Source organism: Scyliorhinus torazame, chromosome 17 (assembly GCF_047496885.1).
Source record: "Scyliorhinus torazame isolate Kashiwa2021f chromosome 17, sScyTor2.1, whole genome shotgun sequence".
NCBI classification, from domain to species: Eukaryota; Metazoa; Chordata; class Chondrichthyes; order Carcharhiniformes; family Scyliorhinidae; genus Scyliorhinus; species Scyliorhinus torazame.
The window spans coordinates 46,441,256-46,468,246 of NC_092723.1; the positions used below are offsets into that span (position 1 = coordinate 46,441,256).

General features: G+C 46.8%; 1 protein-coding gene across 3 annotated transcripts in view; it reads left to right on the plus strand.

The window, feature by feature from the left end:
• Positions 1 to 2,580, plus strand: part of LOC140393857 (metabotropic glutamate receptor 4-like) — a 1,771,763-nt gene extending 1,769,183 nt beyond the window's left edge. For 2 of the 3 annotated variants that reach the window (XM_072480390.1, XM_072480391.1), the window contains exon 11: positions 2,040 to 2,580. In XM_072480390.1, coding sequence (XP_072336491.1) covers positions 2,040 to 2,089 — 50 coding nt within the window. In that variant the 3' untranslated portion in view covers positions 2,090 to 2,580. The remainder of the gene's footprint in view (positions 1 to 2,039) is intronic. The other variant, XM_072480392.1, reaches the window with a different exon arrangement.
• Positions 2,581 to 26,991: the final 24,411 nt, after the last annotated feature.

The window sequence follows — 26,991 nt, forward strand, 5'->3', positions numbered from 1 at the left end:
AAAGGAAGGAAGTGAGGGGTTCCTACGCCCTAAAATTGAACCTTGATCAGTTTGGTTTATCAATTGAACCTTAATCATACTACTGCTGATGTCACATGTCATGTATTAGAGCTAATATTTTTATCTTTTGCATTTAATTTTTTTCAGATTTTCCTCAGCAAATATTTGTCTACATGAGTCATTGGTTGGGACACACAATAGTGATGATACAAGATCTCTCAGGTTATCAGAGAATAAAACAAAATAGCTCACAAGGGATCGTAGAAATACCTGAGTGGTGATTGCAGCAGAAATGCCCATAATGAATATAGTTTAAAAATTGCAAAGGAAATTTGATAAAGGTTGTATAAAATAAATAGTGTGCCCCAAAAAATGCTTCGGAAATCAGAAGCACAAAGGGACTTAGGAGTCCTTGTTCAAGATTCTCTTAAGGTTCACATGCAGGTTCAGTCGGCACTTAGGAAGGCAAATGCAATGTTAGCATTCATGTCAAGATGGCTAGAATACAAGAGCAGGGATGTACTTCTGAGGATGTACAAGGCTCTGGTCAGACCCCATTTGGAGTATCGTGAGCAGTTTTTGGCCCTGTATCTAAGAAAGGATGTGCTGGCCTTGGAAAGGGTCCAGAGGATGTTCAAAAGAATGATCCCTGGAATGAAGAGCAATCTCAGACTAAACGGGCAATCCTTTGAAACAGAGATGAGGAGGAATTTCTTCAGACGGAGGGTGCTGAATCTGTGGAACTCTTTGCCGCAGAAGGCTGTGGAGGCCAAATCACTGAGTGTCTTTAAGACAGAGATAGATAGGTTCTTGATTAATAAGGGGATCAGGGGTTATGGAGAGAAGTCAGGAGAATGGGGACGAGGAAAATATCAGCCATGATTGAATAGCGGAGCAGACTCGATGGGCCGAGTGGCCTAATTCTGCTCCCATGTCTTATAATCTTATGGTCTTATTCCATTTGAATAAATTATAACTGCTTTCATTTTGAGAATTTTGAAATGGTTTATGAGTGGTGGCACTGAGCAGTCAATTGCATTTGACGAAGCATTTGTTAAGTACCTATCTGGTTCAGCTGCATAGCTTTATACAAGTCAAGGACTTCCCATTAATTTCTATGGAAACCTCTTTCATTAAGTGTATAATTATTACAAGGTTTACATCAGTTTATCGAATTGTAACCCACACTGAACTGGTACATTTCTACTCATCCACTCTCATCATTGTAACGACATATCTGTAAAATTATGTGTCGAAATGGGTCAATTTTAATTAATTATTGTTCGCTTAACATGATGTCAGTTTACATGATCAAAACGTCATTCATTGTCATATCCTTAACTTTCCAATTGTTGCTGTAAATTGTACATTTCTGTGGACCTTGTCCATTAAAGCAATCTTTACACCAAATGTATATGCCTGAATGATACACTCTCAAACTGTATAAAAGTGAAGGAAATCCATTTACCAAGCTGATAGACTGCTTATCCAAAGCTTACGCTCCCCTAAGAGATGTTGCTATTTTAGGAAAAAGGAGATACTACAGTAATGAGGAACATTTCCCAATTCGAATTCCTATTCTAATAAAGTATGCTGACTTTTTCCCTTAATTTTATAAATTGTACCTTCACATGTATGGTCCATATGTCAATGGGTGCTTTGTATATCCTGGTTTTTTTTGTCAAGTGTGCATGTTTTCAGTGAAAAGGTTAAAACCTGGTAAAAACTGAAGAAATTAATCATAAAATAGTAATATATCCTCAGCATAAATACGGAGGCAAAACTAAATGCCAAGCATATCAAATGTTTTCATTAAGCATGTTATCTCGCATTAAAAATTTATCTGATTTAAATCAAATTACATGACAACAATGTTCAGTGGCTTGATGATTTCTGAAGACTCAAACAACATTTCCCCTTTGTGAACGTGAGATGATTTTAAAAGCTGCTGGAAGTAACACAATCAGAATCTCTCTGCAATTTCCTTTTTTAATTATTAAAACATTAATGTGTTATTGTTGTTTATTTGTCCCCTGCAGCATTAGCTACCAAGCAAACATACGTCAGCTACAGTAATCATGCAATCTGAGTGAATGTGACACTCCTTAAGGTCTTTCGAGATTTGGAAGTGAAGAATAATCTGAAAGACAGACATCTCATTAGCCTGGATGTCCACCAACAAAGCTCCTAGAAGACCAACGGTATGAGGATGATATCCAAGTTTAGCATTCTGTAGGAGACCCAAAACATCAAGATGACAAACTGCACGGAAGGAGGATGACAATTCCTGAATCTCTGATTCTTTGATAATTGTCAACAAAATTAACTCCCTTTAAATCTTGTGAAGTTGTCTGTGATTGTGTCAGAGTTGTTTTTATTTCCATTGATTTTGAACTTACTCTATGTGTTGCAAAATAAAATATGTCTAAGTGCTCACCAAATAGATGGCAAGTTAATATATGTGACAAACTGACTGAAAAAAATGTCTGCTTTATGTCCTGACCAATCAAAAGTACAGTGCCTGGTTGTTTATGAATACTTAATGGAAAGTGTAGAGCATGTTCATTTTTATACAAAAAAATTTCTAATAAAATAGTGTTTTGCAAATGTGTGGAGTTTTCTTTCACTGAAGGAGATTCTTGAAGTACGAAAGTGGGTGTATTTTTTTTACAGAATTTACAGTGCAGAAGGAGGCCATTCGGCCCATCGAGTCTGCACCGGCTCTTGGAAAGAGCACCCTACCCAAGCCCACACCACCCTATCCCCATAACCCAGTAACCCCACTCATCCAACACTAAGGGCAATTTTGGACACTAAGGGCAATTTAGCATGGCCAATCCACCTAACCTGCACATCTTTGGACTGTGGGAAGAAACCGGAGCACCCGGAGGAAACCCACGCACACACGGGGAGAACGTGCAGACTCCGCACAGACAGTGACCCAGCCGGGAATCGAACATGGGACCCTGGAGCTGTGAAGCAATTGCGCTAACCACTATGCTACCGTGCTGCCCATTTTGCTAGATGTGGTGGTTTTCCCTTTCAATGTTTTCATTCCCCCTAGATGTAGCTATAGTGACAATTAAACAGAGACTTAGAGAGATTGATGAGACAGTACAAAGAAGCATTCTATATTCATTCAAACTTAACAGACATAAGCTGCGAGCCACACTTGACCAATGTACTTCATGCCTAATTATACCTGTATTAATGTTCTTTCACTTAAAATTGGATAACTCTTGGCTCCGTTATCAATTCAAATAGGATTAGTGTTTTCCCTCCGTTAACAATAATATGGGCATGCCAACCCCATTAGTCTTAGATAAAGATTATTTATTAGGTGCATCTTTCATGGTTTTAGCAGCCTGTATCAAGCCATATAATTTCATTTTGTTTGTTTTAATGCACATGACTTTATCAGTGGATTACTTTAAAACATGATGCATTACATATATTTGGTAATCAATAAATGAATTAAAAACAAACTAAAATGGCGCCGAGGACCTGGGTTCAATCCCAGGCCCCGGATCACTGTACGTGTGGAGTTTGCGCATTCTCCCCGGGTCTGTGTCCCCACAAACCCAAAGATGTGCAGGGTAGGTGGATTGGTGGCACAGTGGTTAGCACTGCTGCCTCACTGCTCCAGGGACCTGGGGTCAATTCCTGCTCGGGGTGATTGGCTGTGTGGAGTTTGCACTTTCTCCCCTGTGTCTGCGTGGGTTTCCTCTGGGTGCTCCGGTTTCCTCCCACAGTCCAGAGATGTGCAGGTTAGGTGGATTGGCCATGCTAAATTGCCCCTTAGTGTCCAAAAGGTTTGGTGGGGTTACAGGGATAGGGTGGAGGCGTGGGCTTAATTAGGGTGCTCTTTCCAAGGGCCGGTGCAGACTCGATGGGCCAAAAGGCCTCCTCTGCATTGTAAATTCTATGATTCTATTCTATGATTGGCCATGCTAAATTGCCCCTGGGAAAAAAGAATTGGGTAAAATAAAAAATAAAACATTTTGACAGCAATTGCAATAACTTGAACAGCAGACACATTTGGATGAAAGATTGAATCAAAAATATGTGAAACTATCTTGTTCCCTGTAGATCTTTCCATTTTAATGTAAGACATCATGCTGACAGGTAATCAAACTTAATTTGTGGGATGTCGTGCATTAAAATAAAATGCATTCCATGGTGAACAAATCTGTTTTTACCAATTAATGGCTCATTCAAAGCAACCATTTTCTTGGCAATTAAAATTATTTCTATAAAATGTTTTGATCTTATAGTTTCCATGGTTAGTTCTAAAGAAAAGAAGTGCAGTCTAAACAGTCAGCGCAACAGCTATTTACATTTACATAGCATTCCTACCAACGTCTTACAAGGAGTGCTCATAAGTGTGGAGTTAGAACAGACACTGAGCTGGAGGTAAGGAATTCATGTGGGAAAGACTGAAGGCAAAATTGAAGAGCGCAGTTGAAATAGAATCTGGTTGCTTCTGACTCCTAGGTGCACAATGGGTGGTAAGAGTTCCAATTTAGGGTGCTGCCTTGCTATACCCAAACAAGCACTCCCAATGTCACATTGGTTCAAGTACTGCAGAGGCATCTCTGGCAGCCACACAAAACACACTTTTGATCCTCCAATATGAAAATAAGGACCTAAACCAGAAATTGGTTTATCCTGATCACAACAGTCATTGGGTCTGCTGTGTTTGGATTAGCTTGCCTACCTGAATGCCAAGCTGGCACGAGCTAACTGCTCTCAATTGTCACCCACTGCCCCTTGCCAGAACTCATTTTCTGCTGGGTTCCAAGTGGTCTGATTTTGATTTCCCTCCTCCATCCCTGTGAGAGACAACCAGCTCAGGTATGGTAGCTGTAGCTCATTGTTAATCTCCTAATGGTACCAATGGTACTGAACATTAAGCTTCATTTTGAAGACATCCTGGGCGGGATTCTCTGATCCTGAGGCGAAGTGTTGACGCCGTAGTAAACGCTGTCGCGTTTCACAACGGTGTCAACATGCCCTCAGGAGCATCGATTCTGACACCTATAGGCGTCTAGCACAGCACTGGAGTGACCCATGCCGCTCCAGCTGCTGATGCCGGCGTCAAATGGGCACTGCGGGTCTGCGCATACGCAGTGAGCCCGGCGCCAATACGGGCATGAGCAGTGGCTCCCTTCTCCGCGCCGGCCCCGGGCCAACATGGTGTAGGGCTACAGGGACTGGCGCGGAGCAAAAGAGGCCCCCAGCCCGAGAGGCCGGCCCGCCGATCGATAGGGCCCGATCGCAGGCCAGGTCACAGCGGAGGCCCCCCCCCCCCCCCCTTCCCGGGGTCAGACCCCCCTCACCCCCCATCAGGCCGCCCCTGGATGCATGCATGCCGAGGTCACACCGGGTACGACCACACGTGGATGGCGCCGGTGGGACTCAGATTTTTTTTGCGGCCATCCTGGGCAGAGAATCACCGGGGGGGGGGGGGGGGCACATAGAGCAGCCCCCGACTGGTGCGGCACCGACCGCGCCGGGGCCAGTGGTGCCGATTCTCCACCGTCCGGAGAATCGGCGAACCGGCGTCGGGGCGACTGCGCGCGATTTGCGCCCGGCCTGGCGATTCTCCGGCCCAGCGTGGGCTGAGAGAATCCCGACCCCTTTTGCAGGTCATATTTTCCTGTTAGCAACTAAAAGTGATTTGAGATGAGAATTTTAAAGAATAGGATGTTAATGGAAATAAATAAATTGATTTCTAGAGCACATCTAATACCTTCAGGACATTTGAAACCCCTTATGAACTGTAGTTCATATTGTTCAGTTTGACATACAGTTTGACATACTTGGAAGTTACCTTTCACAAGCTCACAGATAGCAATGAGATAAATGATCAGTTTTTTTGGTGGAGGGATGTGTAGAACTGGACACCTCCCTTGTTCTTCTTCAAACAGAGGGGAGGCACAGTGGTTAGCACTGCTGCCTCACAGCACCAGGGACCTGGTTCAATTCCAGCCTTGGGTGACTGACTGTGTGGAGTTTGCACAGTCTCCCTGTGTCTGCCTTGGTTTCCTCTGGATGCTTCAGTTTCCTCCCATAGTCCAAAACATGTGCAGGTTAGATGGTTTGGCCATGCTAAATTGCCCCTTCATGTCCAAAAGGTTAGATGAGGTTGTGGGCAAGGTAGGGTGCTCTTTCGGAGTTGGTGCAGACTCGATGGGCCGAATGGCTTTACTCTGCACTGTAGGGATTCTATGAAATAGTGCAATGGGATCTTTCACGTCCACTTGAACAGTCAGATACAGTCTATTTCCAATTAGGCCTTTATACCTGACTTGCTGCAGACCTCACAGTATATTGATATTGATGTTTGTACCTTTATTGAGGGTCGTCACAAGCCAGTGACTAAGTTAATAATGTCCCCAGGTTGTTTGAGTTGCTCTTGGTTCTAGTTTGGGATCAACTATCAGATGCATTGAGGTGACTGTCAGGCATGTCAAACTGTATATGGTAATATTTCCAACTCAGATCGTTCGTGCTAAGAAAATAGGCTATTAAGAGTTACTTTATAATTTTTCAAAAACTTAAAGAAATTTTAAAACATATTAAATATTCATTTTTAAAAAATCTTTGACACCAATTATATTCAGTTAATTTAGATTGATGAGTTTGTGGCTATCATAACTTTTTCAATACCTCAGCAATTCTGCAAAATTATTACAATTCATAGGTATCATAAATCTTTACAATAGTCTTTGACCATTGTTACAGTTCTTAACTTGGCATTTTTAATGCTTTGAAATTATCCATGGCCTCTTCCAATCTTTTAAGACTGTACCTTGCTTAAGCAACAACCTCAAATAACTTCATGCACCTTCGACAGGCTAGGTTGAATCATGTCTTCACTCTCAGAACTGTGCTACCCACAGTTAATTGAAGGAAGTTATTTCTGAATGTTGCTTTCGTCTCTTAATTTCTGAAATGTATTTTCTGACCTTGCTATGAGTCTTACTGAAATGCATGCGATATTGCACGTTTGTGAATGTTACTGTACCCTGAAAATGAGCCAAACATATAAATGTTGGCTTGAAACTAACTTCATCAATCCCTTATAGGGCTACATCAATGAAGGGCTGAAAGGAAATTCCAAAGAGAAATAATTCCAAGGCTTAACATTAAGCTACTGACCATGTAGTGAAAGTCTCTTCCAGTTAGATATATGTAAAATGTATAATAAACTTATAATTCTAAATGCTGGAATCTTTTGTATAAAGGAAGAAAGAACTTACATTTTTATAGCATCTTTCAGTGATCACTGAGTGCCCAAACGTGCTTCACGTCAATAAGGTATACCTATTTCCTACCATGTAGGAAACCCTGGCCAACTTGGGAGGTACGTTGGCACAGTGGCTAGCACTGCTGCATCACAGATCCAGGGTCCTGTGTTCAGTTCTGGCCTCGCGTGACTGTGTGGAGCTTGCACCTCCTCCCCGTGTCTGCGGGGGTTTCCTCCTTGTGCTCCGGTTTCCTCCCACAGTCCAAAGATATGCAGGTTAGGTGGATTGGCCATGCTAAATTGCCCCTTAGTGTCCAAATGGTTAGGTGGGGTACTGGGTTATGAGGATAGGATGGGGGAGTGGGCTTAAGTAGGGTACTCTTTCCAATGGCTGGTGAAGACCCAATGGGCTGGATGGCCTCCTTCTGCCATGTAAATTCTATGTAAATTTTGCATGAGGCAAGGCCTTTCAATAATCTGATTTATTGATTTTGATTGGAGAATATTGTTGAGACAATTCCACTGCTTGCCTTCAAATGGGGCCATGCGATCTTTGACGTCCATTGCCTCAGTTTAACAACATTTCATCCAGTCTCAAACAGTGCAGCTTTCCCTCAGTGTGATTCAGAATTGTCAGCCGAGATTATGTACTGGAGTGGGGTTTCAACCCACAGCCTACTGACTCATAGGCAACCATCCAAACAGACTCTAAATTCTACTGAACCAATTTAATACAGGAACAAATTCCAGTTTCCGTCAGCTCCTGTTCATGAGGGTAAGTTTTGAAAACCAGAAAGGAGGAAAAGCCATTCTCTTAAATTATTCTGGTGTTATTTCCTCTTTTCCATCATCTACTGCTTCTCAACCTCCTCGACTGTAACCATCAGTCTGGAATGGAAAAGAGCTGTCCTCTTTAAGGGGAAATGCATAACCTCTTCCTGTTACCTGCTCGAACAGACCTACCAAGAGTGGAAATACACCTTCTGGGAAATTATGGATGTGAATATGCTTTCCTACAGTTCTTCTGGGCCCAGGTGGGGTGGGGTTGGGGCAGGCTTCTCCTCCTAGAGTTTTGTGCATTTGGTACTTCAGAATAAATTATAAAGTTGGTGACAAAGGATAGGGGAGATGGATTCCACCTTCATCCCCTATGTGCACCATTAGGAATTCTTGTCTTGGCATGTTTGGGGAAAGGGAAGTAGGTTGTGAAGTAGGAAGTTTTAGATGCTTCAGATGAGATGGGGGAGGATACCAACAGAATGGTGTACATTGGTACTGTAGCCGTTTTCCTGGAAGCGACCAAACAACATTGCATGTGAAGGATCTGATACTCAGAGAAGTGTGACCTGCTACAAGAGTTCCCAGTAGCTGATGGTACAAGAATGAGAGGGAGATAGATGAGGGAAGTGAGGAAGGGCATTTTACTCAATGAGTGGTAATAACCAGATATTCACTGCTACCAGTGTGGTGAATGCAGAGATTATTAATGATTTTAAAAGGAAATTGAATGGACACTTAGGAACATAAACTTTCAGGGATATGGGGATAGGACAGGGGAATGGGTGTGGTTTGATCTACAGATAGCTGTAATAGACTCAAGCCAAATGGCCTCCTTCCATGCCATTATGACTCTATGGCCCAGAGTTTCATGTTTCGGTTTGAGTCAGGATGGAGTCAGAGGATTTTAAAAACAACGGGGGCACCCGATTCCAGAATTCCTACCCAGTTCCCATTTCCAGCCATTTTTGTTGGTGCGGGATAAGGGTGCAGGTACAAGAACACCTTCAGCACAAGCATAGTTCACTGTGAGTGGTGTTTCGGCCTGGACTCCCAAAGGTAAAGGCTGGGATTTTCTGTCCCTACCCAGCAGTAGGCTGTGCAGTGGTGGAGGTGCATCATTGTTGGTCGGTGGGTTCCCCGGTTGCGCCACCTACGAGTCATGGAAAATGCGACTGTCTTCGGCAGGGCCAGAAGATAGTTTATCTTAAAAAGAAAAGCTACACCCTGACAAGCAATAAAGTCATATCATCATATATAATTCTGAGTTCATAGCCATATAATACATTATAAATTTAATTGAACCATTTACCTTGTCATTACAATGACTGTGTATTTTTAAATATGCAAATGCCCATTGCAGAAGATCTAAGTGGGTCTCCCATGAGGCTTTTGTGGAATCTTATGAAAAGCTAAAGCAATAACATAGTACTTTGGAGAGGTACTGAGACACTAGACAATTAGATAGTGCAGAAAAGCTTTGAACTCCATGAACAGAATGGTATTTTCACATTTAAAATAAACTTTGGATCTGATTTATCCGGCATAAAAATAATCACCTTGATAACAATCTTTCATTCAGGAAAGCCAACTAGCAAGAAGCTTGGTGGCAACTTCACTTCTTGCAGATTTTAACAATAGAATGGAAATTGTGGAAGGGTTGCTTATAATTTGAAATCACTCGTGATTTCTGTACATCAAGAAGTACATAACATTCAAACTTCTGTCAGTAAAGATGCACAAACCCGCTTTAAAAATGACCTTCTAGCTAATACATTTATCAACTCTTTGAATTCATGCTATAGCAGTTTTTAAAAGAATTCCCCTGTGACAGAGTAATTCTCTTGTCGGAAAATATTACTGATTATTCAAAGTTTTCGAGTCAGCTTGATGCAGAGAATAAAGACACATTGGCCCAGATGTTACGGTCTCTGGATCTTTGGAGACCGGACATCCATGCTGTAAACCTCTATGACTCTGACTCTATGACTCAACCCAAGAAGTGCCTTGGGATTCTGCAGAGGCCCTGAGGCATTGTCTTCTGTGGAAATTGCCTGGCTAGTTTGAACTTCCGACCGACTTCTTCCCTGCCCCCAGGGCCCTCTGTGAATATCTCCAACTCTGAACTAGAATGACAGGCTTCAGACAGTTCAGCAATACTTACTTCAGTTCAAGGGGGCGGCGTGGCACCACAGTGGTAAGCATGTTCCTTCACAGCTCCAGGGTCCCAGGTTCGATTCCCGGCTTGGGACACTGTCTGTGTGGAGTCTGCACGTTCTTCCCGTGTCTGCCTGGGATTTCTCCCACAGTCCAAAGATGTGCAGGTTAGGTGGAGAGACCATGCTAAATTGCCCTTCGTGTCCAAAAAAGGTTATGTGGGGTTACTGGGTTATGGGGATGGGGTGGAGAAATGGCCTTAAGTAGGGTGCTCTTTCCAAGGACCAGTGCAGACTCGACAGGCTGCACTGTAAATTCCATGACTCTATAAATTGTTACTCAGGAAATGTTTGACAGAAAACACCTAATCTAACCCTTGGATAATTTCAGAACTGATCACCCAATCATTCACACTGAATCCATGGGTGGGATTTTCTGGTTGTTCCCACCGGCAGGATCCTCTGGTCCTGCTGACGGTGACCCCCTGCCACAGGGTTCCCCGGCGGCGATAGGTGCAAACAATGGGAAATGCTGTTAACAGCAGCGGGACTGGAAGATCTCACCACCAGCCAAAGGCAGGCTATTTTCACCGCTGCAACAGATGTTGTGGCGGGGGAGGGCAGCACCCACCCCAGCACCCCCCCCCCCCCCAATCACCATGTCCCATCCAACTACACCTCTGATCCCCTGACTCCCCTTTTGATCCATCTGATTACTCTCAATCAAACCTGACTCAACTACACCCCTGACCTGACCTGACCTGACCTGACAATCCCAACATCCGGCTACACCCTTGAACTGACCCCACAACCTGATTACCCCTCAATACACCGGTCATCTCCCACCTGCTACATCACCCACTGGCCACCCCACCCATCTACCCATCTACCGCTATACCAACCTGCCACTCCATCCACCTGTCACCCTACCCAGTTACTTAACCCACCTCTCTCCACCCTACCACTCTACCATTTACTCACTGAACCATGTCCTGTCTTCTTCCCCCCATACTGCAGTGGTGCGATGACATTTTCTGGTTGGTGCTGCAGTCCGCATTTCTGGAGAAGCCAGGTTCGGAAGATCAGGCCAGAAATGTGGAGTGCTGTTGGGATGTGAGAACTATCCATCTAACGATGATTGCCGCTTTGCAGAAACTCCGGAACTGTGTACTAGTCATCTGCCTAAGTGCATGCGGAAGGTGAACATGTTTACTTTGCTCACAATTATTAAGTTGCATCCAAGAGGCACGTTTTTCAAGGTCCATGCACTTGAATGTGATATCCCAGTCATCATCATTCATCAATTCATTCGTGAAAATGTCACTACTGGACCTTTTGAATCGTCCTGAGAAAAATACTTTGCAGCTATTTCAGCCTTCTCTTCCTTTTGGTAAGTGAGTTAGGTCTTTTCTTCACCTTGCTTCAGAGCAGATGTACAGCTAAGGAATGAGAGAATTAGGACTGGCGGCCCTTTTCCTTCCCTACCTGGGGAAAATTGAAGTTAATGATAGAGGCTCACGGTTGATTCGGCTGGAAGTAACCAATCAGCAAATATCAGAGTAAAATGGAGGGCTATATTAATTGGCATCAGGTTACCCGTTAAACTGCTGGATACATGTTGAAAGATACACCGAAGAACATATAGGATTGTACATTTGCTTGTGCTTTTTGTAATATTTCAAGAGGTCAGACAACATGCATGTTGTCCTGTTTGTGTCAGTAAACATTTATTAATTTGCCAAAGCTTCTTAATCATTCCGATATATTAAAATCAAGGACAAAGATGCCCTTTGAGGCAAATGTGTTTGAATGTGTCCTCGAATGCTGCCAGCAACACTGCCATTGCAGTTTAGCAACCAGGAGGATACAAAGAAATTCTCAAAGAAATGTCAGTGAAGTCCAACATGACAAAGCGCAGTAGGTATCTCTAGTGAGACTTGTATGCTAATTTATCTACCGGGGGCGTCCAACGGGTCAGGCACATAGGCAATTGCTGGATGCTCGCTGGCGCATATGTTGGTGGAGCTTGTGTGCATTTTCCATGCCAGTGTGTTCTAATGGAATTATTTTACTGCCTGACAATGCCTGAATGTGAAACCAAGTACCTGCCTTCTCCTGTGCTTGCCAGCTGTTAGAACTATTTGAAACAATCAGGAGTGATTTGCATCTCATTTTCCCTCCAATCCTTCTGGGAATGTATTTAGATTCCACTTGTTGCCTTTTCATTAGTGCAGCTGAGGCTGAGAACTTTGTACCTGTTGGTGTTTTAACTAGCACCATCTACACAAACTATGCTCTAGTATATCATTGCCCTCAGTTGAGAGTACATAAATATAATTATTTGTGTGTTTAGGCCATCAGAAGAAATTTCTATTCTGATTAAATGTATAATTTAGCTAAATTTTCATGGCAAGCAACATTTATCCAAAATGTGGAATTAAAAGCAGAGTGTGGATTTTGACAAGCATTATGCAATAGAAGTAATGCAATTGGCTTATCCTGCAAATATTTCATTATTTTTTGTTCATATAATCTTTAAATGCAAGCACCCTTTTGATTATAATTTAGACTTCCTACATTATATGCAGATCATGGCTGGATATGCTGGTGATGACATTTTTTGGCTGGCACTCATTGGAATTCACTAAGGTACTGACTGAATGAATGATTCGAATAATCAGGGATTGCCAATGTTGCACCTGCTCCTGTCTTTCATCTTCAATGAAGCAGCATGTCACTATTTGTCAAAGAACATGACAAAAGAAGAAATAAAGATGATATATTAATATTCGGGATTTGAGATGGCGTCAACTTTGCCATTAGACATAGGGAAATTTAATAGGTACTCAATCCGAGAAACCTTTCTCAAATCCCAGCCCACATTACTGATTGTCTGGTTACCACACAGCGGGTTTAGAGAAAAATTTGTTTGCAGGCAAACACAATAGCCATGTTACATAGGGCAAAGTGTCAGTGAGGCCCCATCATTCGTTTGTTAATACTGTTGGCATTCCTGTTCCATTATACACCACATTAGGTCAATTTGAACTTGCTGCAATGGACCCAAACTGGGAGGCATGAGTGTTAAATGATGCTGAACTCCTGGCTGCTCTATTTGGAACGTTTTCACTTTAATTTCTCCACTCAGTAGGACCTGGTGGGTCCGGATGTATCAGGAGGCAGCATTATTTAAATATTTGAATTATGCCCTGGCCGCCCTCCCAACTGGGCAGCATGGTAGCACAGTAGTTAGCACTGTGGCTTCATAGCGCCAGGTCCCAGGTTCGATTCCCGGCTTGGGTCACTGTCTGAGCGGAGTCTGCAAGTTCTCCCCGTGTCTGCGTGGGTTTCTTCTGGGTGCTCCGGTTTTCTCCCACTAGTTCCGAAAGACGTGCTGTTAGGTAATTTGGACATTCTGAATTCTCCCTCTGTGTATCCGAACAGGCACCGGAATGCGGCGACTAGGGACTTTTCATAGTAACTTCATTGTAATGTAAGCCTACTTGTGACAATAAAGATTATTATAACTCCCCTCCCTCCCCCCCCCCCCCATGCCCCCAACACCCACACTCCCCCGTCTCCCCACCCACATTTCCCCTATACCCTGTAGTAGTTTTAACAGAAAATAGCAGGGCTGCCACTGTTTTGTTATGTTCTTGTCGTAGCATAAGCTGCTTCCTTGATGTGCACTCTGACAAAGGAAGGTTCAGACTTGGAGATAGCTTTAACACGTTTATTAAACTATTAACAATTCTCCTACTTGGATTCAACGTTACTGTTAATCCTTCTATAGCTACTCAGATTGACTAGCCAGTCTGCTACAATCCACGTGGTGGGAGTGATGTTCAATCAACCCTGTGTCTGTACTCACTGAGTGTGTCCACTGGAAAGAGGAAGATCATGTGTTGCTGTGTCCTTATATATGGGTTGGTGTAATGCCCCCCTGTGGTAGTGTCACCTCTGTGTGTATCGTGAATGCCCATTGGTCGTGTCCTATCTTGGTTGACTGTCTGTGTGTCATGTCTCTGGTATTCCCACTCGTGTCTAGCTAGGTGTAGTGTATGTACATTAACCCTTTGTGTACTTACAGTTCTGTGTACCCAAACAGGCACCGGAATGCGGCGACTAGGGGCTTTTCACAGTAACTTCATTGTAATGTAAGCCTACCTTTGACAATAAAGATTATTATAACTCCCCTCCTCCCATGCCCCCAAAACCCACACTCCCCCGTCTCCCCACCCACATTTCCCCTATACCCTGTAGTAGTTTTAACAGAAAATAGCAGGGCTGCCACTGTGTGCAAGGCCTATCCAGAAAGCCTAAGACAGCCTAAGTGGCTCGGCAAGTTCCCTGGAAGAGCTGCATGCGAATGTCAGATAGAGGAAAAGAGACAAACAAAGATCCTACTCCCTTGATTCAACCCACACCCTCAACCCCAATGTTCTGAGGGAGGACAGACTATCTGAAGGGACTGCTGGAGGCGCAAATGGCAATATTAATGAAAATGTAAGGAATGCCTTCGGTTCTGTCTCAACAGACCCGAACTGGAGGTGATTTGGTGGAATAGACCATTAGGAAATTGAGAGAAAGACGTTGATCAGCAGAACTTTGCTGCACAGCCCCACAAAAGTCTTACAGGTCCTGGTAGCATGTCACAGTTTGACCGCTTCTTCACATAGAATCATAGAAATTCTACAGTGCAGAAGGAAGCCATTTGGCCCATTGAATCTACACTGACCCTCTGAAAAAGAACCCTACCCAGATCCCCACCCCATTTCCATAATTCCACCTAACCCACAAACCCCTGGACACTAAGACACAATTTTGAATGACCAATCCACCTAACCTGCACATCTTTGGACTGGGAGGAAACTGGCGCACCCGGAGGAAACCCGCACAGACACAGGGAGAAAGTACAAACTCCACACAGACAGTCAACCAAGGCTAGAACCGAACACTATCCCCTGGCACTGTGAGGCAGCAGTGCTACTAATGTGCCACAGTGCTGCCCTGTGGAGAGGAATTACTTTGGAAGCCACAGCCCTAGTATGAAAGGACATTCAACGAATGAAAAGGAAATGAGTTGATATCAGTTTCGGTAAAAGACAGCTTTCATAGTGATCCCTACGTTTGAGTTGGCCATCTCAAGAGTTAATTTGGTTATGCCCCTTGAAGTAGGATTTCAATTGTTAGCTTTTGAAGGAGCTTGGAAGTCTGAAATCGATCGTTGAGAATGGAGATTCTGTTTCAGTGGAAAGTTGAAAGCTATGAGAAAGGTCACGTGATTAAAACAGAATGAGAGCTGTATAATGCACTCTGTTAGTTAAAAGCAGCTTTAAAGCACAGAAAGTAAATTTAATATTACAGCAATAGAAAGCTATCATTTATACAGGGTCAAGTAAAACTTGAAAGAGAAGGATTTAAAAGAAGTAAGGTGATAACATTTTGTTTCCAGCATATTTCTAACATCCCCAGTAATAAGCATTGTTTCCATGGCACCACAGTGGTTACGTTCCTGGACTTGTAATTCAGAGACCTGGACTAATGATCCGGAGACATGAGTTCAAATCCTATTATGGTAGCTAGGCAATTTCAATTCAGTTAATTAAATAAAAGCGAGTATCAGTATTGGTGACTAAAAAATTGCTGGATTGCCATAAAAATCTATCTGCTTCACTCCTGTCCGATCATCCTTAACTAGTCCGGCATTTATGTCACTCTTGACACACAACAGGTTGATTCTTAAATTCCCTCTGAAATGGCCTAGCGAGTCATTCAGCAGTTCCAAACAGCTATGATAAAGTTTAATAAGCACCACATGGTGGCAGAAATTCAAGAATTTTGTTTACCAGCACCTTTTCTTGGACAATTAGATATTTAGACAAAAAGTGCAGGCCTTACCGATGACAGCTGTAGCATAAAGGATTACATTTTACATTTATAAATAGACAGTATTGTTATTCCACATGACAACAGCGTGTTGAGAGATGGTTCTATGTAGAGCCTTGTGCTAAGCCTTGTACTGTATATAAAATAATGTTCAATAAAGGTAATGTTTACCAACAGCCTTGCCTCCAGCATTGTCCATAAATCCAAATCATACACACTCTCATCTAAGACCCAGAACAATGATAATAGAATATCCACATCGCATGTGTGAATAAAATTAACACCATTCAATTCTAAGACCAATGTCCTAGATACTGCCGCAGCAGTCTACCACTGAAGACATGAGGTTGGTCCTATAGGTGTCTCTGAAGTTGACAGAAGAGAAGACACTGACATAGGCTGAGCCTCTTGCAGCACACTGCATTATTCAACCCAAATTTGGTTCAGGTATATCTAATAGCGAGTTGAACGATGGAACATTATATGAATTACAAAGCAGGGTTGAGGAGCAACAGATGTAAATGACAGTGGCGGAGCAGAAAGGTGACTCTGATGGGACCTAGTACAAATCCACTCTATCCTAAAACCATAAGACAGGGGAGCAGAAGTAGGCCATTCAGCCCATCAAGTCAGCTCTGCCATTCAATGAGATCATGACTGACATGATAATCCTCAATTCCACTTTCCCACCTTAGCCCCAAAACACTTGATTCCCCTACTGATTAAGAATAGGATCAGGTTTATGCTACTGTGTGTGTGTGTGGGGGGGGGGGGGGGGGGGGGGGGGGGGAGGGGGGAGCATGCGTGGAGCAGTGGGGCTGGATAGAGGGTCAGTGATTGATGGAGATTAACAAAGACTTTGTGGACAAAAAGACAAAGGGAATGTAAATGGCAATGATCAAGGCTAATAAAGGTGCTGATAGTGACACATTAAGAGATCAGAATGTTGTCATGATATCCATATTTACATATCATGGTGCAATCACACACACACGCTGATGGACAGGTCGGCGGACCAATCAACACACATGCAACATCACAGCCAATCACCAGTGACAGCACATGCACTATAAAACGGAACACCACAATTACCGCTCATTCCAGCAGGAGATAGCTCAAAGCACAGAGCTCACAGCGTGCCACTCAGACATACACCATGTGCTGAGTGCCTCTCTAAGATAGTGTTAGGGCTGGGTCCACAGGTTAACTGGTGAAGTACGAACCACAGCCAGAAGTTAACAGATGTTATTATTCAGAACAATAAAACAGAGCTGTACCATCTGCAACCGTGTTGGTTTGTTTGTATATCGGAACACCCAACACGACATGATACCAGGATTGGAAACTCCCCAGCAACTGCGAGACCTAACTGCACATCTTCAGAGATTCGCCATCCTGCGCCATGGACACCATCAGCCCGCCACAGCCGCTCCAAATCGCTGGAAATCTCAGCGTCAACTGGAGGCTGTTTAAACAGCGCTTCCAGCTCTTCCTACAAGCCACAGACAGGGAGAATGCATCGGACACCAGGAAGATTGCCCTTCTCCTCTCCACAGCAGGGCAACACGCCATCCACATCTACAACTCCCTGGCATTCGCGGAAGGCGAGGACAAGACGAAGTACAAGACGGTCCTTCTAAAACTTGAGCAACACTTCAGCGTTGAAGTGAATGAGAGCTTCGAGAGGTACCTCTTCCAGCAGTGCCTGCAGGGTAAGGATGAGCCTTTTCAATCCTTTTTGACATACCTCCGTATCCTCGCGCAGTCCTGCGGCTATGAGGCCACCTCCGATTCCATGATTTGGGACCAGATAGTTTTTGGGATCACCTCGAACACCCTAAGCCAGCAGCTCCTCAAAATAATGAGCCTTACCCTAGCCACCGCCACTGAAACCTGCGTCCTCCACGAAAACGCGACCAGCCAGTACTCCCAATTCCAGGCAGCCGAATCGGCACGGCAGGGGTCCTACGAGGCCGAACGGGTCCAGTCGATCGAGTTCCTCCCAGCCCGCGGCCCGGACGAGGGCAGCCAGTTCGCGCACTTTCCGAGGCCTCCCGCGCTTGTACGCGCCAAAAGAGGGGACGTCAGCGCAGAGGGGTGTGACGCGCAGACGCGCTCTACGCAGGACCGAACTGCACATGCGCAATGGCGCAACGAACGGCATGACGTCACGATGTGCGGCAACTGTGGATCTGCACATTTAAAGCGGCAATGTCCAGCCAAAACTCGACAATGCCTCCGCTGTGGCAAGATGGGCCACTACGCTGCCTGCTGTCGAGCAGCTCAACCTGCCAACGCTCCGCAATACCGCCAGCCTCGCAGGGACGTGCGGGCCATTCAGCCTCCATACACCAAGTCATACCTTGACGATGTACAGACCGGTGATACAGACGACCGGGAAGCCTTCCGCAAAGCGGTAATAGACAGAAATCGGATGTCCCCAAATAGGACCCACCAGCCGATGCTTGTGCACAGTGTTCATCTGGGCGGTGAATGGTGTGCCACCCTAACGGTCAACCGATCACCAATCACATTCCGTTTAGACACTGGTGCCTCCGCCAATCTCATTGCATGGTCAGCCTTCTACACCTTGAAGGTCAAACCACCGATTCGGCCATCCCACTGTCAGTTGGTCGATTACAACGATAATGTTATCCCGGCCATGCGGTCTTGCCAGCTCGAGGTTGCACACAATTCATACACAGCCACACTGTCTTTTAAGATAGTTGGATCCTCGAAGGACTGTCTGCTAGGCGCACAGGCGTGCAAGATCCTCCACCTCGTTCAGCGGGTACACACTCTCCAGAAGGCACGTCCAATTTCCCGGATGCAGACTTTAGGACACAGCTCCACTCGCTCCTCGCCCACAACCAGCAGGTTTTTGAGGGCATGGGCACACTGCCCTACACTTACAGAATACGGCTCAAACCGGACACCACCACGGTCATTCACGCACCTCGTAGAGTCTCAGCACCACTCAAGGACCATCTCAAGCAGCAGCTGCAGGATCTGCAGGACCAAGGACTGCTTTCCCGGGAAATGGAGCCTACCCCATGGGTCAGCTCCATGGTGTGCATAAAAAAGCCCTCTGACGAACTCCGGATCTGCATCGACCCGAAAAACCTGAACAATAACATCATGAGGGAACACTACCCCATTCCCAAGCGGGAAGAAATCACGAGCGAAATGACCCAGGCTAAAATTTTTACCAAGCTTGATGCCTCAAAGGGTTTTTGGCAGATTCAGCTGGATCAGTCCAGCAGGAAGCTGTGCACTTTCAACACTCCCTTTGGCAGATACTGCTACAATAGGATGCCGTTTGGCATCATCTCGGCATCCGAGGTGTTTCATCAAATCATGGAACAAATGATGGAGGGCATCGAAGAGGTGCGCGTCTATGTTGATGATGTCATCATCTGGTCCACCACACCACGGGAGCACATCAGTCGTCTCCAGCGCGTCTTTGCGTCATAGACAGACGGCCTGCGCCTCAACCGAGACAGGTGTTCTTTTGGCCAAACTGAGCTAAAGTTTCTGGGGGACCACATATCCCGGTCAGGGGTGCGTCCGGATGCAGACAAAGTGACAGCTATTGCAGCAATGCCGCAGCCGGCAGACAAGAAGGCAGTGCTACGCTTTCTCGGGGTGGTCAACTTCCTGGGGAAGTTTATTCCCAACCTTGCCTCCCACGCAACGGCTCTTTGCCACCTAGTGAAGAAGACTACGGAGTTCCAGTGGCTTCCCGCACGCCAGAAGGATTGGGAGGAGCTCAAAATCAAGCTCACCACCGTCCCGGTATTGGCGTTCGTCGACACAACTCGAGATACAAAGATCTCGACTGATGCCAGCCAGTCCGGCATTTGGGCGGTATTCCTGCAATGGGACGACACTGCATCATGGGCCCCGGTCGCCTATGCCTTGTCGGCCATGACCCCCACTGAACAGCGCTATGCGCAGATTGAGAAGGAGTGCCTGGGTTTGTTAACCGGCATAGATAAATTCCACGACTATGTGTATGGTCTTCCTCAGTTTACCGTGGAGACCGACCATCGCCCCCTGGTTGCCATCATACAAAAGGACCTCAGTGAGATGATCCCTCGCCTACAGCGCATTCTGCTCAAGCTCCGGAGGTATGACTTCCAACTGGTCTACACCCCGGGAAAGGACCTCATCATCACGGATGCCCTGTCCAGAGCAGTAAGCACATCGTCCGAATCGGGGGGGGTTCGTCTGTCAGGTCGACGCACATGTAGCCTTCACATCGGCCAATCTACCAGCTACTGATGCAAGTCTGGCCCACATTCGCTGTGAGACTGCGGCTGACCCCCTTCTACAACGTTTGATGCGCCACATGACGGAAGGGTGGCTCAAGGGGCAGTGCCCACAATTTTACAACGTCCGGGACGACTTGGCCGTCATTGATGGTGTCCTCCTAAAGTTGGACCGGATTGTGATCTCACACAGCATGCACAGGCGTGTCCTCGAACAATTGCACGAAGGCCATCTCGGGGTTAAAAAGTGCAGGCGGAGGGCCCGAGAAGCTGTGTACTGGCCGGGCATCAGCGACGACACCGCCAACATGGTGCTCAACTGCCCCACCTGCCAAAGGTTTCAGCCGGCGCAACCCCCTGAGACGCTTCAGCCCCATGAGTTGGTCACGTCTCCCTGGGCAAAGGTGGGTGTGGACCTTTTTCATGCGCTCGGCAGGGACTACATCATCATAATTGACTATTTTTCCAATTATCCGGAGGTCATACGCCTGCACGACTTGACATCATCAGCTGTAATCAGAGCATGTAATGAAACCTTCGCTTGCCATGCATTCCGCTTACCGTCATGTTGGACAATGGGCCCTATTTTGCGAGCCAAGAATGGTCTTCTTTTGCCGCTTCATATGGCTTCATACACGTGACGTCCAGCCTACTGCATCCCCAGTCAAATGGCAAGGCAGAAAAGGACGCCCATCGCTTGGCCCCACTGTCCACAGCCCTCTCACCAGCCCAGCTGTTGATGGGTCGCGCCCTCAGGACCACTGTGCCGTCCATTCATGTTCCTGAACCCGACCATGCTCCAGTACTGCAAAGGATGCGACAGCAGCGTGCTCAGCAGAAGGTGGCTCATGACACTCGGGCAACTGATCTTCCTGCCCTGGTGCCTGGAGCCAACATCCGCATACACCTATCAGAGGATGGCTGGTCGGCAACTGCCGAGGTTCTCCGCCGCGTGGCTCCCCGCTCGTTCCTGGTTCGCATGCCTGATGGCTCCATTCGCTGGCGTAATCGGCGGGCCCTTCGGCTGCTTCCTCGCTCGCTACGTGATCATGCACCGGTGCCACGCCCTCCTGTTGTCCCTGATGTCGACTTCGTGGAGCTTCCTGACACTCTGCCTATTCCTCTATCGCCCGTGGCCAGGCCCATTCCTCAGCCGGTGGATCCTGACCCACCCTTGAGGCGGTCAACCCGAATTCGTCGCCCACCTACTAGGCTGGACTTATGAGCACATTGGACTCACTGAATTGTTGTGCAACAATGTTAACGTGTTTTTTTGTCGTTCCAGGAGTTCTCTTTCTCTATTTGATGATTGCACTTGTTTTGTTTTGTGGTACAACCTCGTTGCTATGTCGCACCTGACACCCTCCTATGTATATAGTTTAGCCTCATGTACATGTTGTAAATATTGCACACACATACTCAGATGCACTCAGTACACACCAATATTTATTACCAAGTGCTTCACAGCCAAGAAAACTCTTCTGAGCATTATCTCTGTAGTAAACCCGGAAACTAGCAAGAGCCTAACTGTGTCCCACAAACAGCAATAAGATATATGAACGAAAAATTTGGGCCAGGGGACACGGAGAACTCTTCTTTAAATGGTGGCATTGGTTATTTACATATTCCTTGGTTTGCCATCTTTTCGGGAGGACTCTAGTCATACAGCCTCAACACTTGACTGGTGTATCACCGAGATTATGTGCTCAAGCCTTTGGAGAGGAACTGAACCCATGACATTCTCATTCGAGGCTGTGAGCGCCATCATAGAGCTGAGGCTGACATGTGGAATGCAGATTTTCCTCCCATTTGAGGTCTGTTTTAAATAGGTGATATCAGCCTGAACTGTTTTTCCACTGTTCTTTGAGCATAGATATTGATGAGAAACACTTGCTGAGGAATATTCAGTATCTTTAAATTACAAGCAGATTCCTTTCCCTTCTACGAGGTAATGTGTAATTTCTGTATCAATTTCTATCACACATAATATGAAATAAATAACTCTGGTGATTTGTATCTTGGAATCAAAATGAAAAGTACTTATAGAAGTTTAAAGAAATTCCAGTGCATTAGCAATATAAATGGATCTCCGTGCAACTATGGTGAAGCTTTGATCCCCAGCTGATCTCATCAAAAGCTGTATGTAATCATCGCCTATTTCAGAGCTGCAATAGAACTGTGACATAAATTACACCATTATAAAGTAAAGAAAAAACAATTCTCTCAGTGCAGTATCTATACAGGTAAACAATTTATTTCAATAATAACCCATTGTGTCTGAATCCAAATCATTCCAGCCTCGAAAAGTGGCCATTTTAAATATAAATGAGAATCTATTATGCAGCTTTGTAGCAGCTAAAAACTTTGAAACTTTAAAAATACTAAAAATCTCAAAATTGGATTTCGTGAATAATTTTGAATGGATGTGAAGAAAATATGACACTTCACAGTGTCAGCAGAGGTCATACAAAGATTCTCGCATGTGTTGGGACATTAACTTGCCTATATTTTATTATGTGAGAGTATAAGCTGAGACATCTATTGTATGTGACTATTATGAAAGATTCATAATACTCTTAAAGTACTCCTAATTGGTGGGTTTGAAAACTTAAGTCTTTATTTCTGGTTAAATTCCAACACCCTATAGCCACGCTTAGTTACTGGAGTCAAACCTACACGGAGCGTCATATTAAAGGTTGGTATTAACAAGAGGAATCTCTGCTTATTTCAGTGAGGGTCTTGTTAGTAACTGTATAATTTGTAGCATAGGAGCACCAGAATAGTCAGATGAACGCATAGATACCGGGTAAAGAATCCTGCTTCAGCCATCATAAAGTAGGATTCAGTGTATATTAACAGCAAGTCTTTATTAACAACTCATAGCTATATGCATGTAGGTATAGGTATGGAGCTGACTCCTTCCACAATGCCTTTACACATCTCTATCCATCTCTAGACTGACCCTGGCTCTGGGTCAAGTCCCTTCTCACATCACTGTGTGTGGTAGTCACCACTGTTGTATTATATTGTATATACTGCACTGCATACAAGGGTATTACGGTAAGGCCCCTGTACTACAGGTACAGGAGTAGATCCCTGCCTGCTGGCTCTGCCCAGTAGGCGGAGTATAAATGTGTGTGCTCTTCGAACTGCAGCCATTTCGGCAGCAGCTGTAGGAGGCCACACATCTCTGTGTAATAAACCTCGATTACTCTCTACTCTCGTCGGAATTGATAATGCATCACTGTGTGGTCAATACTGTACTCAATCCCATATTAACCCTGCATGTACCAGATCCTACTGCTACTACCCTCCCCCCACCATCCCCAAGTCTTTATCCCTTGGTCACAGGGTTACTTTAGTTTATTGTTTTAAGTCTTGTGCATTTGCCCTATTGTTACAACATTATTGCTATTGCAGTATTAACATTAACTACATTCACACTACACCATCTGACCCCTTCAAGTCCTTGAAGTTAGAGGTTCAGGCGGGTCTGAGGTCTTCCACGTCTTGTTCACCGTTCTGTCAGCAGAGTGGTAGACTCTGGTAATCCTGGTTCTTGTCTTTGGCTTAGAGGTAGGACTGGTATTTGTGTTCCGTTACATCCATTTCTTCCATTGCTTGATGTTAAACCAAGCTTGCCTGGTCTGGTCGGTTTGGCAGGACATGATTGTTGTTACTCTTCACCGTTTCGTGGCAGGTGGATGGAAATGGTATTCATTTGGTGTCTTTCCTTCTTCTTTAATTTGGGCCAATTGGAAACTGTCTGAGGCTGAGGAAGGGCTTTCCTGTGGCAAGAACAAGATTGATTAGCATGCTCTGTTTTTTGTTGTTGATGTTGCAAACTGCGACATGGTTCCAGCATCCCTTGTGACTCTGGGACACTGGCTGGAAGGTACCATGTGTACACAGTGGTGGGTGTGTCTCTCAACTGTATCATCATCATAGTTGGAGGTAGGGGGCTGGATTCTTCGGTCACTGATGCCGAAATTGCATTCGGCGATTGGACGGAGAATCAGAGTTCCCGACCAAATCGGGGGCGGCACCGCTTTCACGATGCTCCGCCCCCTCCAAAGAGTACGCCGTGCGCGATGTATCATTGCCTGAGGCCCGCCCCCCCCCGATGCTCCGCCCCCGACCGGACGAGTTCCCGACGATGTCGGTCGTGTGTGGTCTCATCTGTCAGGAATTTGGCATGGCGGCTGCAGACTCAGTCCAGCGCCACCACGGTCGGGGGAGGGCTGATCCGCGCGGGCACGGGAGGACTTTATGAGGGGCTGGGGGCACTGTTGGGGGGTGGTCGGGGGCGCGCGAGCCGGCCAAAGAGGGGGTACTATTTTGTGGGCCAGTTAAAATCCAACCAGTCACCTTCATCATCACCTGATGAAGGAGCAGTGCTCCAAAAGCTTGTGATTTCAAATAAACCGGTTGGACATTAACCTGGTGTTGTGAGACTTGTTACTGTAGCACCATCGATCACACACGAGGCGAGACGTAAAGAACTTCAATCAAGGCTTTATTGAGCAGACTTGTTCAGACACGTTCCCCCAGCAGCTCAGTCACAGAATGCAGCTGCGGGGATTAAACCCAAGTTCTTATACCCCGCCTATCTGGGTGGAGCCCAGTAGGTGGAGGATCCAATCGGGATCCAGCATCTGTCCTCCAATAGCTCCTCGGCATTCCTGGTGTACCGTATTACCCCTAATACATACCACCACAGTTACTGTCCCACCCTAGTCCAGCGCTGGCATCTCCACATCATGGCTTTTAATTTAGAGTCAGCTGGGGTGTCAGAGAACAGAGTCTTTACAGTACAAAAGGAGGCTATTCGGCCCAGCGAGTCTGCACCGGCCTTTGGAAAGAGCACGGTACTTAAGTCTACAACTCCACCCTATCTCCGTAATCCAGTAACCCCAAGAGAGCACCCTACTTAAGCCTACACCTCCACCCTTTCCCCGTAATCCAGTAACCCCACCAAACATTTTGGACACTAAGGGTCTATTTAGCACAGCCAATCCACCTAACCTGCACATCTTTGGACTGTGGGAGAAACCAAAGGACCCATAGGAAATCCACACAGACATGGGGAGAAAATGCAAACTCCACTCAGACAATCACCCGAGGCTCGTATTGAACACCGGCGGCAGAATTCTCCGACCTCCCACCGGGTCGGAGAATCGCCGCGGCGCCGCGCGACATTGCTCCGGTGCCGGGACGCCATTCTCCGATGCATGGCCAAGCGGGAGCCCGCGTATGGCGCCAGGCCGCTCGGAGAATCGCCGAAAACGGTCACAGTGGCGATTCTCCGCTGGAGAAGGGATTCTCCGGGCCGGATGGGCCGAAGTCCCACCGGCGTGACCAGATGTCATGCCAGCGCCATTCTAAAATGGTATAAAGCAGCGTCAGCCAGTCGTGCTGGCTGTCGCTGCGGGAGGAGGTGGGTGATGGTGTGGAGCGGGACCGGGGGGAGGGGAAGGGGTGGTTGACGGCGTTGGGGGTAGGGGGCCCGGGAGGGGGAGCGGCACGGCAGTGTCTGCGGGCGGTGTGGGGGAGGCTGGTGGGGTTGGGGGGGGAACTCATCCGATGTTTTGGGGGAGGGGGGCCACACATCCGGGGGTGGGGGTGGGGGGTGGCCCACACATCCGGGGTTGGGGTGGGGGTGGGGGGTGGCCCACACATCCGGGGTTGGGGTGGGGGTGGGGGGTGGCCCACACATCCGGGGGTGGGGTGGGGGTGGGGGGTGGCCCACACATCCGGGGGTGGGGGCGGGGGTGGGGAAGGAGCGGTGGGGGCAACAAAGGCTGCGGGCGGCCACGGCCCACCATGGCAGGGTGGATCCAACGGCCAGACCCAATGACGGCGGATACGCGGCTGTCCACCCAACCCGTTCACTTCGCGGCGCAGGCGGCTCGGCCGTCCTGACATGTGCCAGACACCCGCACCCCATCCACCAAACGTGCGGCACCCACCAGCAGGTGTGTCCAGGGCAGCACACACGGGAGCCCCCCGGTACGGGCACTGCCACCAGACAGTGGCCCTGGCAGAGGGGACGGCCGACGGGTCTCTGGGCACCAAGGGGGCAGGGGAGGGGCGCGTGCTGGCAACCGGGCCGGCCATGTAGCCCGTGGCACCTGGTTGTGGAGGGGTGTCTACCAATACTGAAACCCTGTCTACTCCCACCCCCTACCGATAGTACAATGTTTAGCCATCTGCCAGCGTTGTTGGCCGTCGTGGCGGGGGCTGCTGCCCTGCATGAGGCCCAGTGGGAGCTGGAGCACGGGCGTGACAGGGAGGTGGTGGAGCCTGTTGTAGAGCAGCGGGCTGCAGTGGGGCACATGCAAGCTGCCCAGGCCGCTTGGCCACACACCCAAGAGGCGCAGGAGGAGCACCACGCCGTACGGGAGCCACAGCAGGAGGATGACGAGGAGGAGGAGGAGAAGGAGGGTGTGCCACGGCCACAGAGGCGTCCGATGCGACAACGTGTGTACCGACCCTGCATGTCCTTCGAGACCTCCCGGACAGGGTGTGCAGGGGGAGACTCCGGCTGAGCCGGTAGACCGTCGCCCACATCTGTCACCTGATGGCACACCAAGTAGGAGGGGAGTCCGAGGTGGCACGGCGTTCCGGCACCCCCCCTGCAGGGGGA